Source organism: Toxorhynchites rutilus, chromosome 3, assembly GCF_029784135.1.
Source record: "Toxorhynchites rutilus septentrionalis strain SRP chromosome 3, ASM2978413v1, whole genome shotgun sequence".
Lineage (NCBI taxonomy): Eukaryota > Metazoa > Arthropoda > Insecta > Diptera > Culicidae > Toxorhynchites > Toxorhynchites rutilus.
Window position 1 is genome coordinate 83,870,042 of NC_073746.1, and position 16,349 is coordinate 83,886,390.

At 38.9% G+C, this 16,349-nt stretch overlaps 2 protein-coding genes across 2 annotated transcripts; one reads left to right on the forward strand and one right to left on the reverse strand.

The window, feature by feature from the left end:
* Positions 1 to 444: 444 nt before the first annotated feature.
* LOC129776466 (dolichol-phosphate mannosyltransferase subunit 1) lies at positions 445 to 1,567 on the reverse strand. The gene is made up of 3 exons (XM_055782124.1): positions 1,348 to 1,567; positions 1,071 to 1,281; positions 445 to 1,005 (listed from the first exon to the last, which is right to left on the reverse strand). Exons 1-3 carry the CDS (start codon positions 1,443 to 1,445, stop codon positions 595 to 597), a joined length of 720 nt encoding a protein of 239 aa, XP_055638099.1. The 5' UTR covers positions 1,446 to 1,567; the 3' UTR covers positions 445 to 594.
* A 3,461-nt stretch (positions 1,568 to 5,028) lies between these two features.
* On the forward strand, positions 5,029 to 5,858 carry LOC129776467 (NADH dehydrogenase [ubiquinone] 1 beta subcomplex subunit 9-like). The gene is made up of 3 exons (XM_055782125.1): positions 5,029 to 5,223; positions 5,353 to 5,495; positions 5,562 to 5,858. The coding sequence occupies exons 1-3, from the start codon at positions 5,132 to 5,134 to the stop codon at positions 5,753 to 5,755; spliced, it is 429 nt and encodes a 142-aa protein (XP_055638100.1). The 5' UTR covers positions 5,029 to 5,131; the 3' UTR covers positions 5,756 to 5,858.
* The last annotated feature ends 10,491 nt before the right edge of the window (positions 5,859 to 16,349 follow it).

Genomic DNA, 16,349 nt, shown 5'->3' on the forward strand with positions numbered 1-16,349 from the left:
TCGAAATCCGTTCATGCTGTTTTCGATCAAAATATCAGACAAAGTTCACGCGTTTCGACTCTTGTGATATACTCATTATGGCAGATATGATGTTGAGTTTCAACAGAAGAGAATTCATCCGATACTGGGAAAAATCTAATTCCTTCATTCGTGAATAAATTTTGATAATTTGTGGCACTGCTCCTGATTCTCATTTTCATTCTACTTGATTTAAATAAAATTTAAGTGGCAACCCTGACTGCACCAATCAATATCCTTTCCACAAAAATTATGAGTTTTTCGCTACCCTAAACATATTTTGTGCTAAAAACGTAGCACCTTGCGGCGCGTCTCCGTAGATATTTTCGCACTCGTAAAAATAAGGAAGCACTAACGGTAGAGGAGATAATTTGATTATTTTTCTTATCGTTTTTTTCTGTCGTTTTTGCATAGTACTGAAATTAAATACTTCAACTTATTATTTGCCTCATTTATTTACCTTTAAAATGCCATCAAACATTCAACATGCCATCATTTACCGTAATTTCGTTTTTATGCAATGGAATGAGGAATAATCATTGACTCAAATCCAGACTCACTAACATAGACCTCATATTACGTGGTTGCGAACAAGTACAACAAATTCTTGGCAAACTGCACTATTTCCGATCCTCCCAGTTTGGACTGTCCGTAAACACGATCAACGAACGAAATCGGCACCTCGCCTACGGTGTAATTAAGCTGACGCGCTCGCACAATCATCTCCATTTGGAAAACGTATCCTTTCGACTTGCAGCGAGCGATGAGCTCCTTCAGCACATCCTTCTTGTACAACCTGAATGAACCGGTTAAATCGGATGCGTTCGGTCTCAGCAACAACTGGGACAGGAAATTCGCTCCTCGGGAGATAAGTTTTCGCTTAAAGTCCCACCCGTACACTCCTCCGTCTCCACTGTAACGAGTTCCCGAGACGATGTCATAGTTTGCCGACTGCTGAAGTTCAATGAACTGAGGAATGAATTTAGGCTGAAAGCAAAAACCTGTTTTCTAGATTTTCTCCCACATATTTGCGCAGCGTGCTCCTGACTTACATGGTGGCTTAAATCGGCATCCATTATAATAATAAAATTGCCATTTGCGTGTTCTATTCCGTGAATATAGGCTGTTCCGAGACCCAATTTAGCCGCCCTCGGCCGGAGTAGGATACGATCTTCGCCGTAGATGTTTTGCAACTCCTTGGCTACTTCTAAGGTCCCGTCCGGGCTACCGTCATCGATAACGATAATCTCGTAGTCAATTTTGCTGTGAAAATAGAACATGATCAAAACTATTCCGGTCTTATACAAATATTAACTCATATAAACATACGCCTCTTGCATGAAATTTACAATTAACCAAATTATGATAGGCAAATTTTCTCTCTCGTTATATGTAGGCAATAAAATGGAATATTTGTTAGCGCCCATGTTCGATTCAAACTATCGGTTTACTTAATCACTGGTTATACACGAATAAGTGTTATAAATTTATCTAAACACTGCAAATCTGTTGCTGTTGTTTTCGAACCGGACTGCACGACATTGACAACAATCGAATTCCACGTAAAAACAAACAAAGCGAGGGGTAAGACATTAAGCTTTAATTACATTCATATTGGAAACTACACTGAGAGAAATAATTTGTAAATATAACGAATTTTTTGGTAAATGCTACCAATCTATAGTCATTTTCCACCGTACTTAAAAACATATATGTTTTTTTCAAGTGCATTTCAATCGAAAAATCTGGTGAAACTTCGAAACCCTTTTCCAACAATTAGGTCGATTGTCGAGCAAGAGGACTACGTCCCTCACCGACACGTAGCGAAGATTATTTTGTCACTATATTTATAACTAGGCAGATTTCATCCGGGAAGATCCTGATCCATGGATCCATGGACGACAACATCGCAGAATCTGAGTGTGAAATTCCTAAAATTTCTAAAACGCCTCGGTCCGGAGATAAATTAGGACACCAAAACGTTGTGCTAAATATCAAAATATTCTGTTTATATGATACAATCCTGATTGATACATTCAGAATATTCTAATTACAGATTGCACGAAATTCCCTTTTGTCTGAGCTCGAATGAAGTAAATGCTGTAATTTGTATGATTCTAATCTTGTTTTAATGAAAGAAAAATGTTTTTATAACGTCCGAAAACACATAATAAACACATAAACGGGAAGTAAAATTGGATTAGATCAAATTATCTTAATAATTTTTCTGCCCAAAAATCAGGTAGTTCGCTAATGTTTATGAATTTTTATTTATTTTGCCGTTGATAGCAATACCTTATCTATGTAGTGGATCATTATAAGAAAAGTAAAACTCTTTTCCCCTCCTGATTTTTGGATCTCATTTCTAATGGATTTTTTGACAACCAATTTGATTCTATCCGCATGACCCAGATGTCAAGCTGAACCATGATTCGTAAGCCCGATATTGGCTACATTTTCTCGCCGAAAATACTCATCAGCACTAGTTGATCTTATCTGTCAAATAGTGTCAAATATTTGGCTTTGGTCAAACCAAGGCGCTTGTATAAATGTATAACAGGTGAAGTAACATCATCACTTCAATAAGAAGGGGATTACGGTTTGTGGAGCGGCGGTTGTTTGTTTTGTTATTGCTAGGATACGCCATTTTTGCATTTTCACATGCGAGAGAAGTGGATGAACTGGATGAGAATGAAATTCTACAAAATCATCCCGTCTTTTTCACATAATTTCGCGAAAGCCGAACAACGTAGGCATCGTTCGAATAAGCGTCGCAGCAGTTTGTAGAGATCCGCCGGCAGCGTTCTGATGCTGTTTGTAAACAATACCGACAGCAATTCCAATATGGCTGAAAGTGCATTTCATATGATTGTTTCACCTGGTATATATAGAGGCGCCTTGGGTCAAACAGTGTATGAGTGCCTTGAGCTATTTTTCCGAGAATCGGCTTGATTTGAATTGGTATGGTATGAATTAGAATTGCGGATTAAATTGCTGATTGCTGATTCACTCCATGTCCGTTTACATGAAAAGTCGGTGGCGTATACGCTAGACTGTGATTACAAATTGTCATACTGCGTTAGTAGGACGTTTATGCGAGTATTGAAGCCGATGCAATATGAACCAAACGTGGCATGTAGACAAGATTTTTTACTTACAGAAAAAAGAAATATTTTGAAACGGCCATGCAGTAAAAACATACTTTTTAAAAATTTTCTAAAGTTGCCAAATAACAAAACCAATCAAAATAATTAATGTTAATTGTATTTCAGATACAATTGGTCGGTGTAAAGTCAGACCGGACTATGTAACATTTTTATGTTTTCGAGAAAAACGAACTCAAATTTCAGTGCTCTGCAATTTTCGAAGCAATTTTTTCAATCATTATTGTTCCCAGAAATGTCAAGTAGCATGCCCAAAACAGATATCAGATAGGAAGCCTAATTCCTATACGTACATGGTTCACTCTGACTGAACCAATGAAGCACTTTTTAAGACTTGGTTTACTACGACTGAACAATTTCAAAATATTTCATAATCAACTTGCCACTCCAGAATATATTCAAGGCGTGTTTTTCGGCATAGAAATCTCAACTAAATAAAAATGACGCAGTTGACCTAGGTTGAAAAAGAAACTGGTAACTATAGTGTCATACAAGAAGAAGGCAGTACTCCTCAATAGAATCGTGAAATTCGAATTCTTTGTCATCACTACAGTCTAAACCGCACCCTGAAATAGTACATTTTGCGATTACTCACACTGAAGAACATCATTCTTCACTGATCCGTTCAGTTAGAGTGAACCAATTTCATTTTTAATATAATAAAAATTGTACTTTCAATGAAAACGGGTTCAAACACATCTCAATAATTTACCCAGTAGCTTCAAGAAAAAGTTTTATTGGCTTGAATTTGGTGCTTGATTTTTTTTCAATTCAATATACAACTGATTAATACATGGTTCACTCTGTTTGCATATAATATAGATTAACATCGCCATGATTTTTTCTGACTGCATACTATGAGAGGTTTTCTCGAATCATACAAAACAGTTTCGATCGGTTATTCCTGCTGTACGCGTGAATTTCCAAATCTGATACAAACAAATGCTGTGCTTACAAAATGCCTAACCTAATGAAATCAATAACTCGAAATTTTCAATTTTGCTACTTGGTTCTCTCCCTTAATATCGAATAATTTACATCAATAATTTTACTAATATTTCTTCGACCAAACATTTTAGGAGCTAAAGGCCGTTTTATATTATCCAGCACGTAGCGTTAATGGCACGTACCGACACGAGCAGACATTATTATCATATTATCAGGCATAGCAACTTCTTTGTATGGACCGGCAGCGCAGACGGATTCGCGTTGACGAAATTGAGCCAAACGTAGCTATTGGTGATTGATCCGATGTCGTACAGAAAAGCGACGAACGCACCCATACCACGAACTTAGACGTTTGATTTGTATGTAATGTGCTACTCGCCCATGTAGTTCGTGCCCGGCAAAATATTCTTTTCGAGAATTCCTTCATGCATTTGTCGGAAACGTGCGGTGTATACCCGTAGCCGTTCCATTCCGCTATATATACGCATACACATTTGAAACACACGCAATAATATTTGTCTTACATGAAACGTGCCGTGCCGGTTACGCTACGTGAAAAAAAAATGAATCCCAAGTGTATTCATGTAAATGAGGGATATTTCAAGACGGGTCTATGGTACTAGGTGAGGCCGTTTCGTAACTAAGTTGGTTAGGGGAGTGGCATATGAAAACAGTACGGAAGAAAGAAAGCAGAAGGGGAATTATTTGCTTGGAGCGTGAAAGAGACAGACAGATCACAAGCACATTGTGTTTTGTTTACAAACAAAACACAGTATACTTTCAAGTCGGCTACAGAGTGGTTTTGGCATATTGGCCCACCTTAGGATATACTTCTAGGCGCCTTGGGATATTTATTCAAATCACATCCACCACAAGGGCATCAGGCATCTATAAATGTCAACAAAGTATCCGTCAGCCTATTTTCGATTGTTTCGAAGTATTTCTAAAGTGTTTTGCCGATCAGAGCCCTAAACTTTTTGCCAGGGAAAGTTTGAAACATAATGTCCGTACCGACGGCATCGGCTCACGTTAGACGAGTATGTACTTTGTACAAAAAGTCACTTCGAAATCTTGAATCATGGTATGAGAGAAGGTAAGATTATTCTGGAGAAAAGAATAACAGAAAAATGAATGACTTATGTAATTGTTACTCGAGTTCCTTTGGTTCTTGGTGGTCCCTTCGACCAAAATCAACAAGCATTTGATGATGGTCCAATTTCAGACACGTCTTCCGCTATCATGCCACCCTTATGAGAGATCGTTTCGATAAGCACAGGAACGAAAAAGATCCTACGAAGATTGCCCAGCTCGTAGTGGATGGTGAGCGAGAACTGTTCGAAACTATGCACTATCAGCCGAAAAAATGTGAGTTCCACTTGTTTAAAATCAGTCCCACGAAGCTTCATTTCCTTAATCATTTACGCATTTTAGTCGCCATGTCTCCCGGTGGCGTTGCCTTCGAGCGTGAGGTCGTTCCACCGGACTGGGTTCTGGATTATTGGCATCCGCTGGAAAAGGCCCATTTCCCAGAATATTTCGCGCGTCGCGAGAAACGCAAGCAAGAGTACACTGCCTGGTGGGAGAAACAGTACGGTAAAGCGACCATCGAGGATTCTCACCATTGAAGCGGTAGAGGTATTAAGTGGATAAAGTGGAAAAATTAGATTTTCTTTATTTCGATACATTGCTATACATTGAAAATAGATGGGTAATGTTGTTTTAGAACGATTCATGCTTACAATTTTATTTCTTTGCAATGATGACCAACAAATATGCGATGAATTGGAATGTTTCACTAAAGAAATGAAATGTAATGCGTTTGAGTAACTAGAAGAATAAACATTTTTATGTGGAATTGCCATTTGTTTTTTTTTTTGTTCATCTGATGATGATAGAGAAAATTTGAGTGCTTTAACCAGACGCTGTTATGTCATTACCTTTGTCTGGTTCCCTTCACATTGCTCAATTCCGGGTAACGAGAGGGCTGACTCATTAGCAAAGGTGGGTGCGATTGAAGGCGACATTTATCAGCGTCAAATCGCCTTCAATGAATTTTATTCTTTAGTCCGTAAAAATACCATCGCTAACTGGCAACGTAAGTGGAACGAAGATGAATTGGGTCGGTGGCTTCACTCGATTATCCCTAAGGTTAGCCTCAAACCATGGTTCAAAAGTCTGGACTTAAGTCGGGACTTTATTCGCACCTTCTCTCGACTCATGTCCAATCACTGTTCGTTAGACGCGCTACTCTTTCGTTTTAATCTTGCCGATGGCAATATCTGTGCTTGTGGCCAAGGTTACCACGACATCGAATACGTTGGTCGTGCGAGGAGTATCTTGTTGCCAGATCGAATTTAGAAAACTCTCTTCGGGCTAGAGGAAGGCAGCCCAATGTGCCGGTGAGAGATGTGTTGGCTCGGTTAGACCTTGATTACATGTCCCAAATATATGTCTTCCTAAAAGCTATCGATCTTCGTGTGTGATTGTCCTTATATCCTTCTATTCTCATTTTCCTTTTCCTTCGCGAGAAATCAAATCCCTTCTTACTAACAATAGAATAAGGTGAAATGTAAATACATGTTAGATATAAGATTAAGCTTAAGAATTGAGTATGATGAATGTGAGTGCGAATGTGAGTGTGAACATTGTCCACATATCCTTATATCCCATCCTTTTCCTGAAACAAAATGTCACCCTTCTAAACTCGAGCAAGCCGCGAGTAATCGGTTCTCTACTTCATTAACATTAGAATTAATAAAAAATGTTTATATATACTTGTAACTATACAGATAGGAGTTTGGCTCATTTAAACTTATGTAACTGAGCCTGTAAAAATAAACGATTTAATAAAAAAAAATGATGATACACGTGCAGGCATTATAATTTTAAATATTCGCTACCTGACCCGGCAAACGTTGTTCTGCCATATAATTTATTTCTAGAAAATATTTTCGTTGGTGAAAAATAACGAATATATTTTAGAAAAGTTTGTATGTTATCGTCCAGATCTGTAAAATTAATTTGATTGATGATTTTCACTGCGAAACATACATATGTGTAGTCGATTTTTTAAAAAAGTTACTATTTATCTTAAATAGTTCTCCAAACTATTCTACAATTCTAATTTGAGTAAAGATAAACTCAACGATATATAGACGACTCAAATCAGATCAGCCGGTCTCCTGTGATGATGAGTTCTACGTACGTGGGACTTGTTTTATACACAAGATATACGTTTGTATATAACTCTTCCTTTTCTGCGTCTGTTGACAGAAATTTCGTTCTAGGATAATTGGTAATGGTGATTGCCGATTTGCAATTTGAAGTGAAATGCTGAATAATCGATTTAAAAAAATAATTGGAAATTGGTAAAAAAAAACAGTGGCTATGAGCCGAATTGGTTACATGCCCGCTTACTATTAACCGAAAGAACCCTCAATCATCATAAATATTGATGGATATTCAGTCCCTTTCCGTCCACACACACTTTGCTGCTTGTAACAAGAAAGATTGGGCTTCATGAATTTAATCTTGAACATGCCACGTTAGAGGCGAATGAACTGCAAAGTTTAAAGCCTCTTAAAAACAAAGAAAGAAGAACATGCCACGTTATCGTTTCAGTACTATTTAGTTCTGCATTCTCTTGCAGGAAAATAAGCTCTTCGCTCTTCGTCTTCTGTGAATCATTGATAGCAAAATGGCTTCAAGAACTTTAATGTAGTCAGAATTCTTCATTTTGTGTGAAACAAATTGGAATTCTAGTTTTTCGGAGTCACAAAATGCTCCCCAGACCATGACTATGATTTCCCCAACATTCCTCTTAGAGAAAAATCGTTATTCTTTGCGCAAATCTCGCCAATAGCCGTTATACTTATCCGGTCCATCCAAGATGAAATTTTTCTCATCTGAGAAAATCATCTTCAGTAGGATTTACGTTAAGTCGTCTGAACGCATAAAGTTCAAAAGCCAACTAAGAATTAGCACAATGTTAGAAATCTTTGTCGTACGTTTTTCTGTTCTTTTTTTCTAGACCTCCCGGCGTGCGAACTCTAAAGACGCGTCCACATTACGCCAATCGGCCTTGGCCGCCCGGTAAAGCCGACTAAATGTGGACGTACCGCCCGGGCTTGCCGACGTGCCGAAAACCGAACCCAACCCGAAACAAGTGGGTCCGGTTCGAGAAAGTCGAACCAAAACAAAACGAAGCAAGTTAGCGTTGACGACATTGTGCTTCGTGTGTTCGTGACGGCTTCGTGCATCCGATGGCGCTTCGGCTTCGTGAACTCGATGGAGCGTCCACACTAAATAACGAACCGAATATGCCGCCTGGTACAGACCGATCGGCATCATTCGGCATAATGTGCACGCACCTTAACATTGCTTCATTGTACCGATGTAGTAAACGTGGTACATTAACCATTTTTGATCGTTCAATTTCCGTCGAAACTGAAGCGTCTAACTCAAGTTTAGAAAACAATACAACTCATAGTTGTATTCGATGCTTTTTGAAATTTTTCTCTGACAGTTTCTTTTTTCGTCCTGGATTCTCTTTTGGGAATATTTTGCGGGATTTCTAAGACAAAACAGTGACTACACTCTATTTCCTTATCCCCCATTCTGTCTTCCAGAAGGCCAAAATTTGTCCTTGTTTTTGCTCACCTAGCCTTTTCTGCTTACCGATATTAGCAAAATACTATGAACTAGAGATGGGCAAACCGTTCACGAACTGTCCAAAAGAACCAGTTCACCAGAAAGAGTGAACGAACGGTCGTTCTTTTTTACTGGGCAACAGTTCACATGAACTGTTTGCCCAGTTCAGAACGAACTGTGTACGAAGACCGCTGGCTGAACTGTATATACAGTTCAGTTCAGAACGAACTGTGTATAGTGAACGATGAACTGTGTATGCAGTTCAGGACCAGTTCAGAACGAACTGTTTACGATGACCGCTGGCGGAACTGTGTATACAGTTCAGAACGAACTGACCGCTGGCTGAACTGTGCGTACAGTTCAGAACGAACTGTGTATGGTGTTCGGTGTAGATGAAGGAGAGCGAACGAGTGATAGCGAATGCTGCTGCAAAGTAAATAGTCCTCAAATTAACGAATGGAAACAAAAGATAGCCCCATGAAATAACAAAAATAAGATATCGGTATTGTCGTTTTCATAATAAATCCCAATATTTCAATATTTGTTAAATTGGATTGTTCGATTATTTATCAAATAAAGTTTTAATTTCATATTTTTAAGTTGAGGGTAAATATTTCAGTAAGATATGCGAATCTACCTCACAGAAATACAGTTGGAAGCGAAACGATTCAAACAGTTTTTTTCAACAGTAAATAAAAATTTGCGTCGCTGATATGAAATGTTTTTATATTATATCATACTGTCCTCGATAATTTCGAGAAAGTCTTGCGGTTTTGCTATACCAGTTATTGCAAAAAAATGGAGAAAAGCAGCGCAACGCTAGTTTGTGCTGAAAAGAATGAATCACGGCTCATACTAAATTAAAATTTCAAAATAATAGTTTGATTTTCTATTCTGCTAAGAAGTTTTCAACAAAATTCGAACATATAATTATTGCTAACAAACAACATTTTATGAATGAAAAGAACAGTCCTACATAACATCTCACACTTTTTTATACTTGCTTTGGCATATCCCTCTAACGTACAAAAGAGTGAGTGAACTGCACAAAAGAACTAGTTCACTTACGTGAACGGTTGGTCACTGAACGTTTCATTAAAGTGAACCGTTTTGCCTGTAGGGTTTTCCCCTGGATACGGAGCTGAACCTATCTTATAATTAATATTAATATCCCTGAGTGTGGCCCTGTAGTGTGGACAGGAAGGACAGTCAGTTAGAGTGGGTGTGACGAAGTGATCGACACAGGAAAGAGTTCCGTGAAATAAATCTATATATATATACGTGTAAAACTCCTTGAACATAATTGTTTTATTGCTACAAATCTGGCGACGAGGGTAAACATTCGAGGTGAGTCAAAATTTCAATTGGAAAAATGAGGAAAATTGGAGTTTTTTTTTGGCGATATTTAGTTCTCCAAATTGAAAAAAAATATGGCGGTCTTGTGAGTTGAATCTGTAGAGAAAAATTCGTAACGCTTCGTCACACAGCTTATATTGGTGTTGGTGAGAACGATACCCTTCTCCGTGGGGAAGCGAGAAGGAAAGATTAAACTTGAATGCTTGGAAATGAAAACAGATAAACAAAAATAATGAGCATGAGTTGTTCACCTGTATGGATTACAGGGTGTAGCATGGATTGCTCACGAAAATTATCTGTATGGATTACAGATCGTAAATAAAAATAAATGAACATAGGTTATTATCTGTATGAATTACAGGTTGAAAGCATGGATTGCTTGCGAAAATATTCTGTATGGATTACAGAACGTGAACAAAAATTAACATGGATTGTTCACCTATATGGATTACAGGGTGTAAGCATGGATTGGTAACGAAAATATTCTGTATGGATTACAGAACGTGAAAAAAATGAACATGGATTGTTCACCTGTATGGAATACAGGGTGTAAGTATGGATTGCTAACGAAAATATTCTGTATGGAGTACAGAACGTGAACAAAAATGAACATGGATTGTTCACCTGTATGGATTACAGCGTGTAAGCATGGATTGCTCACGAAAATTTTCTGTATGGATTACAGAACGTAAACAAAAATAAATGAACATGGATTGTTCACCTGTTTGATTATAGGATGTAAATATTGCATGTGACTATGATAATAATAGTTATTATTGAGCAAAAACGTCATGTATGGATTACATAACGTAAACATGAACGTGGATTGTTCCATAAAAATTTGTATTAATTACAAGCAAATATTGTATGATTATGATGAGCCTAAACTAAAACCTATTGATGAGAATGGATTACTGATGAAAAACACTGTATATAAGCGATCAAACCGATAATTTAGTATTGATTGTTCACGGTATGATTTGACGTATCGAATTAGAAAATACATTTAATTAAGATATGGGAAGCGAGATGAGTGTATTATACTTGTATTTAAATACTGTTATTATAAACCTCAATGTCGCACGTGTTTTTTTTTTTTTAATTTTCATTTGGAAATTTCTTCATTTTTTTTATAGATGGAAGATAGCCGTCCTGTTTCTCAGTTTCGATGCGATGACATAGAGAGAAACAAGCTGTACAAAGAGTGGCGAATTTGGAAAGGGGCACTTCAATGTTTTTTTGATGCATTCGATGTGGTGGATCAAAAAACGAAAAGGGCCAAACTCTTGCACTTGGGTGGACCGCAATTGCAACGAGTGTTCCAAAATCTTCCGGATTGTGAGAAGTTTCCATTGGTATCTACCGAGAAGCAGTGGTACGATGTTGCGATAAACGCGTTGGATGAATTCTTTCAACCTTGCAAGCAAGACTGTCTTGAGAGACACCGTTTGAGGAATATGAAGCAAAAGGAGGGGGAAAGGTTTGCTGACTTCGTACTTCGCCTCCGTCAACAAGCCACCGACTGCGGTTTTGATAAATATTCAGATGAAACCAGGGCTGTCCTTACTGAAATCTTTATCATAGACGTAATTATAGAGGGATGTTTGTCTTCGGAGCTTCGGCGACGTATCCTCCAGAAAGATTGTTCACTTAGTGAAATTGAATCATTAGGTGCAGCTCTCGAAAGTGTCGAAACTCAAGTACAGGATTTCGGAGTGAAATCTAAAGATCAAATTGGTGATCACAAAGTTCTCGAAGTCAGCAGTAAACCTGTGTTCAAATTCAACAAGCGAAATGACCTATCTCTGAAGAAATTCACCGGTAAGAAACCATTTACATCCGAACAATCTTGTTTGTCTGAACTGTGGTCATCGGGATCATCAAACTAATAACGACGTATGTCCAGCAAAAGGTAAAATCTGCTATTCCTGTGACGAGTGGGTCATTTTGGATCGCGATGTAGATTCCGGAAATTCCAAGAGAAGAGTTCTAATAAGGTTCGAATGATTGAACACCGTAATACTCAATCGAATTCGGAAACATTCAATGATACTGGAGTTGAGTCGGAGTCAGGAAAGACTTACTATGCCTTTTATTCTGGGAACGAAACAAACGTTGTTGTATGTGAAATCGGTGGAGTAAGACTAGATATGTTGATAGATTCCGGATCAGATGCCAATCTTATCACAGATCAAGCGTGGGAAACATTAAAGAAAGGTGAAATAGTAGTTCATCAAAGTACAAAAGGAAGCTCTAGAGTGCTGAAGGGATACGCAGTGACATCTCACTGCCAATAATGGGAACATTCGTTGCAGACGTAAAACTAGGGAAACTTTCCACTCGAGCGTTGTTCTACGTAATCAAGGGAGGCCAGCGTTGTCTTTTAGGCGATCAAACCTCTAAAGATCTAGGAGTTTTGAAGGTTGGCTTAGAAATTCAGAATATTACTACTCAAGTGACAACGTTCTCAAAGATCAAAGACATCCAGGTTCAAATACACATGGATCCTGCTATTAAACCTGTATTCCAGCCCCTTAGAAGGGTTCCCATGCCGCTAGAAGATGCGGTAAACAGAAAATTGGAGCAGCTCTTGCTAAGGGACATTATTGAGGTGAAAGAAGGACCTGCATCATGGGTATCTCCGCTGGTAGTGGTGGGAAAAACGAACGGAGAACCGAGAATATGCCTTGATTTGCGTCGTGTCAACGAAGCAGTTCTCAGAGAACGACATTCAATGCCCACTGTGGACGATTACCTGACTAGGTTAGGGGAAGGAAGATTCTGGAGCAAATTAGACATCAAGGAGGCGTTCTTACAAATCGAGCTCGCACCCGAGTCTAGAGATGTCACTACTTTTATCAGCAGCAAGGGACTCTACAGATTCAAACGCCTTCCGTTCGGCCTTGTAACTGCTCCGGAATTGTTTCAAAAGGTCATGGATCAAATTTTGGCTGGGTGTCAAGGAACCTACTGGTACTTAGACGATGTTATCATTGAAGGTCGTGACCGTAAAGAACATGATAACCGTTTGGAAGAGGTATGATTGTAAAAGCTTAACATTTTGATGATGATGATACATAAAGAATAAATATAACATGTGCGAATTCTTTGCCATATTTAAAAAAAAAAAAAAAATTTTTTTTTTTCATTTATCTTAGGTACTAAAGAGATTCAAGAAGCGGAAAGTTGAATTGAATTGGGAAAAATGCGTATTCCATGTTAGTGAGGTTGAATTTTTGGGTCACAAAATAACAGATAAAGGTATCTATCCATCTGAGTCCAAAAGGGGTCATCATGTCGTTCCGGCGACCAGAAAATGAAGCAGAAATACGTAGTTTTTTGGGGCTGGCGAATTACCTCAACAAATTCATACCGAATCTAGCAACACTTGATGAACCTTTGCGTACGCTGCTAAGGAAAGATTCTGATTTTAAATGGACCGAAGATCAACAGAAATCGTTTGAAAACATAAAAAAAGCTATAGCTGAAGCCCAAGAGCTAGGGTTTTTCAATAAACGTGACTTAACCTCGGTGATGGCTGATGCTAGCCCATTTGGGTTAGGAGCCTTATTGATCCAGACTAAAAAAGGTGAAAGTCGAGTGATGAGTTGTGCGTCTAAGTCTTTGACAGATACCGAAAAGCGTTACTGTCAAACAGAGAAGGAAGCTTTGGCTGTGGTATGGAGTGTAGAGCGATTTCAAGCGTATCTATATGGTAGTATATTCAATATTTTGACAGATTGCAAAGCTTTAAAATTCCTTTTCATTGATCGTTCGAGACCTTGTGCCAGAATTGAACGATGGGCTCTTCGGCCTCAAGCCTTCGACTATCGTGTTATCCACATTCCTGGTAATAAAAATCTTGCGGATGTCTTGTCCCGCCTCACAACTCTACCTGCTGTACCGTTCGATTCCAACGAGGAACTTGTAATCAAAAGTATCGCTTTGTGCTCTGCCACCACCGCAGCTTTAAAATGGGATGATATTGTACGGGAGTCTCAGAAAGATGTAGAAATTCAACAAGTTCTCAAATGTCTGGAAAACGGAAAGTCTCATGATTTGCCGTTGCAATTTCGCATCGTGGCAAATGAACTGTGTCGATGTGAGGATATTTTATTGCGAACAGACCGAATTGTTATCCCACAATCTTTACGAGAAAAAGTGCTTCAGATTGCACACGAAGGCCACATTGGAATTCGAATGATGAAAATGCATCTTCGCAGTTCGGTCTGGTTGCCGAAAATGGATGCGGCGGTGGAATCTTTTGTTAAAAGGTGTCGTGGATGTATTTTGGTCGCTGCGCCGGAACCTCCAGAACCTATGGTACGCAAAGAGATGCCGAATGGGGCCTGGCAAGAAATTGCCATTGATTTCCTTGGGCCTTTACCAGACGGACAAACTTTGTTAGTTGTGGTAGATTACTACAGTCGATACGTGCTGATAATGGACCTCAATTCAATGCGAATGGTGAAGAATTTCAAGCATTTTGTGATGATCTAGGAGTACAGCTGATAAACACAATTCCCTACTGGCCGCAACAAAATGGGGAGGTTGAACGACAGAACCGTTCAATTCTAAAAAGATTGAAGATAGCACAACAACTTGGACAGGATTGGAGAAAAGTTTTATCACAATTTCTTCTATCGTATCATGCCACAACTCATCCTACAACTGGGCGTGCGCCGTCAGAACTTATGTTCGGTCGAAGAATCAGGACAAAGCTACCTGAAGTACCAACAATCACTCGAGTCAATGAAGAACACCGAGATCACGACAAACTTCAAAAAGAAAAGGGAAAGGAGTATACTGATGCGAAGCGCAAAGCCCGGTTTAGTGAAATCACAGTAGGAGATCGCGTTATTGTTAAACGGATGCGGAAAGAGAACAAGTTGAGTACGAATTATGAACCTGAGGAATTCGAGGTAACCAGGAAGGCTGGTGCTGATGTAACAATAAAATCACTTACCAATGGAAAAGAGTATCGCAGAAATGTTGCTCATCTGAAGAAGTTACTAGACGGTATCGACAAACCAGCGAACGCAGGAGATTCTGAACCGGAGAAGACAACGGGAACAATTCCAACAAACAGCTGTGATATTGAATCATCTACAAGAACTACTTTAACGAGGATGCAGCCCCAGCCAGAGCAGGATAGTAACATTATGGAAAAACGAAACCGTGTTGTACCATCTAAGTTCAAGGATTATCTACCTCATTGAGCACTCATAAAATAAATATTGTAAAAGGGGGGTTGTAGGGTTTTCCCCTGGATACGGAGTTGAACCTATCTTATAATTAATATTAATATCCCTGAGTGTGGCCCTGTAGTGTGGACAGGAAGGACAGTCAGTTAGAGTGGGTGTGACGAAGTGATCGACACAGGAAAGAGTTCCGTGAAATAAATCTATATATATACGTGTAAAACTCCTTGAACATAATTGTTTTATTGCTACATTGCCCATCTCTACTGTGAACTGAAAGATAATGATCAAGGCGCCTAGAAGTATATCCTAAGGTGAGGCCATTTCGTCACTAAGTCGGCGTGAAAGAGAGTATAGCCTAAGGTGGGCCAACTTGCTAAAACCACTCTTCAGCCATATTGGAAGTCTACTGTGTTTTGTTTGTAAACAAAACACAATACGCTTGTGCCCAAGCTCGCTCGTGATCAGTCTGTCTCTTTCACGCTTCAAGGAAAAAAATCCCCTTCTGCTTTCTTCCGTACTTTTTTATATACCGCTCCCCTAACCAACTTAGTGACGAAACGGCCTCACCTAGTACCATAGACCCGTCTTGGAGCGAGCTTGAGCACAAGCATATTGTGTTTTGTTTACAAACAAAACACAGTAGACTTCCAAGTTAGCTGAAGAGTGGTTTTACCAAGTTGGCCCACCTTAGGATATACTTCTAGGCGCCTTGATAATGATATAGTTAATAAATCTAAATAACGGAATAAGCGATCCAAGTGATGATATCTTTTTGAAATGGAATATTCATTTGCTTTATCTCGAATTCACCGTGCGTGCCAACAGAAGCGTTCTATTTGGATCTTCTGTTTGTATTTGTGTCACAATTCATCGATTGTCATCATTCGTCAAGAACGGCGCAACCTGAAACTCGTGGAAAACGAAACACTTTCCTGTGCAAATGAAAGCGAATTAAAGCGACTTGACAGCAAGTTTAATCAAATGGGAGCACAAACACTAGGCAACTGGC

Coding starts and splice junctions, on each gene's coding strand:
- LOC129776466 (XM_055782124.1), bottom strand. CDS start 1,445: ATGGGCGCTAACAAATATTCCATTTTATTGCCTACATATAACGAGAGA. Junction 1,282..1,347: donor GTAAATTTCATGCAAGAGGC/GTATGTTTATAT, acceptor CTATTTTCACAG/CAAAATTGACTACGAGATTA. Junction 1,006..1,070: donor ATGCCGATTTAAGCCACCAT/GTAAGTCAGGAG, acceptor TTTTGCTTTCAG/CCTAAATTCATTCCTCAGTT.
- LOC129776467 (XM_055782125.1), top strand. CDS start 5,132: ATGTCCGTACCGACGGCATCGGCTCACGTTAGACGAGTATGTACTTTG. Junction 5,224..5,352: donor GAATCATGGTATGAGAGAAG/GTAAGATTATTC, acceptor GTCCAATTTCAG/ACACGTCTTCCGCTATCATG. Junction 5,496..5,561: donor GCACTATCAGCCGAAAAAAT/GTGAGTTCCACT, acceptor TACGCATTTTAG/TCGCCATGTCTCCCGGTGGC.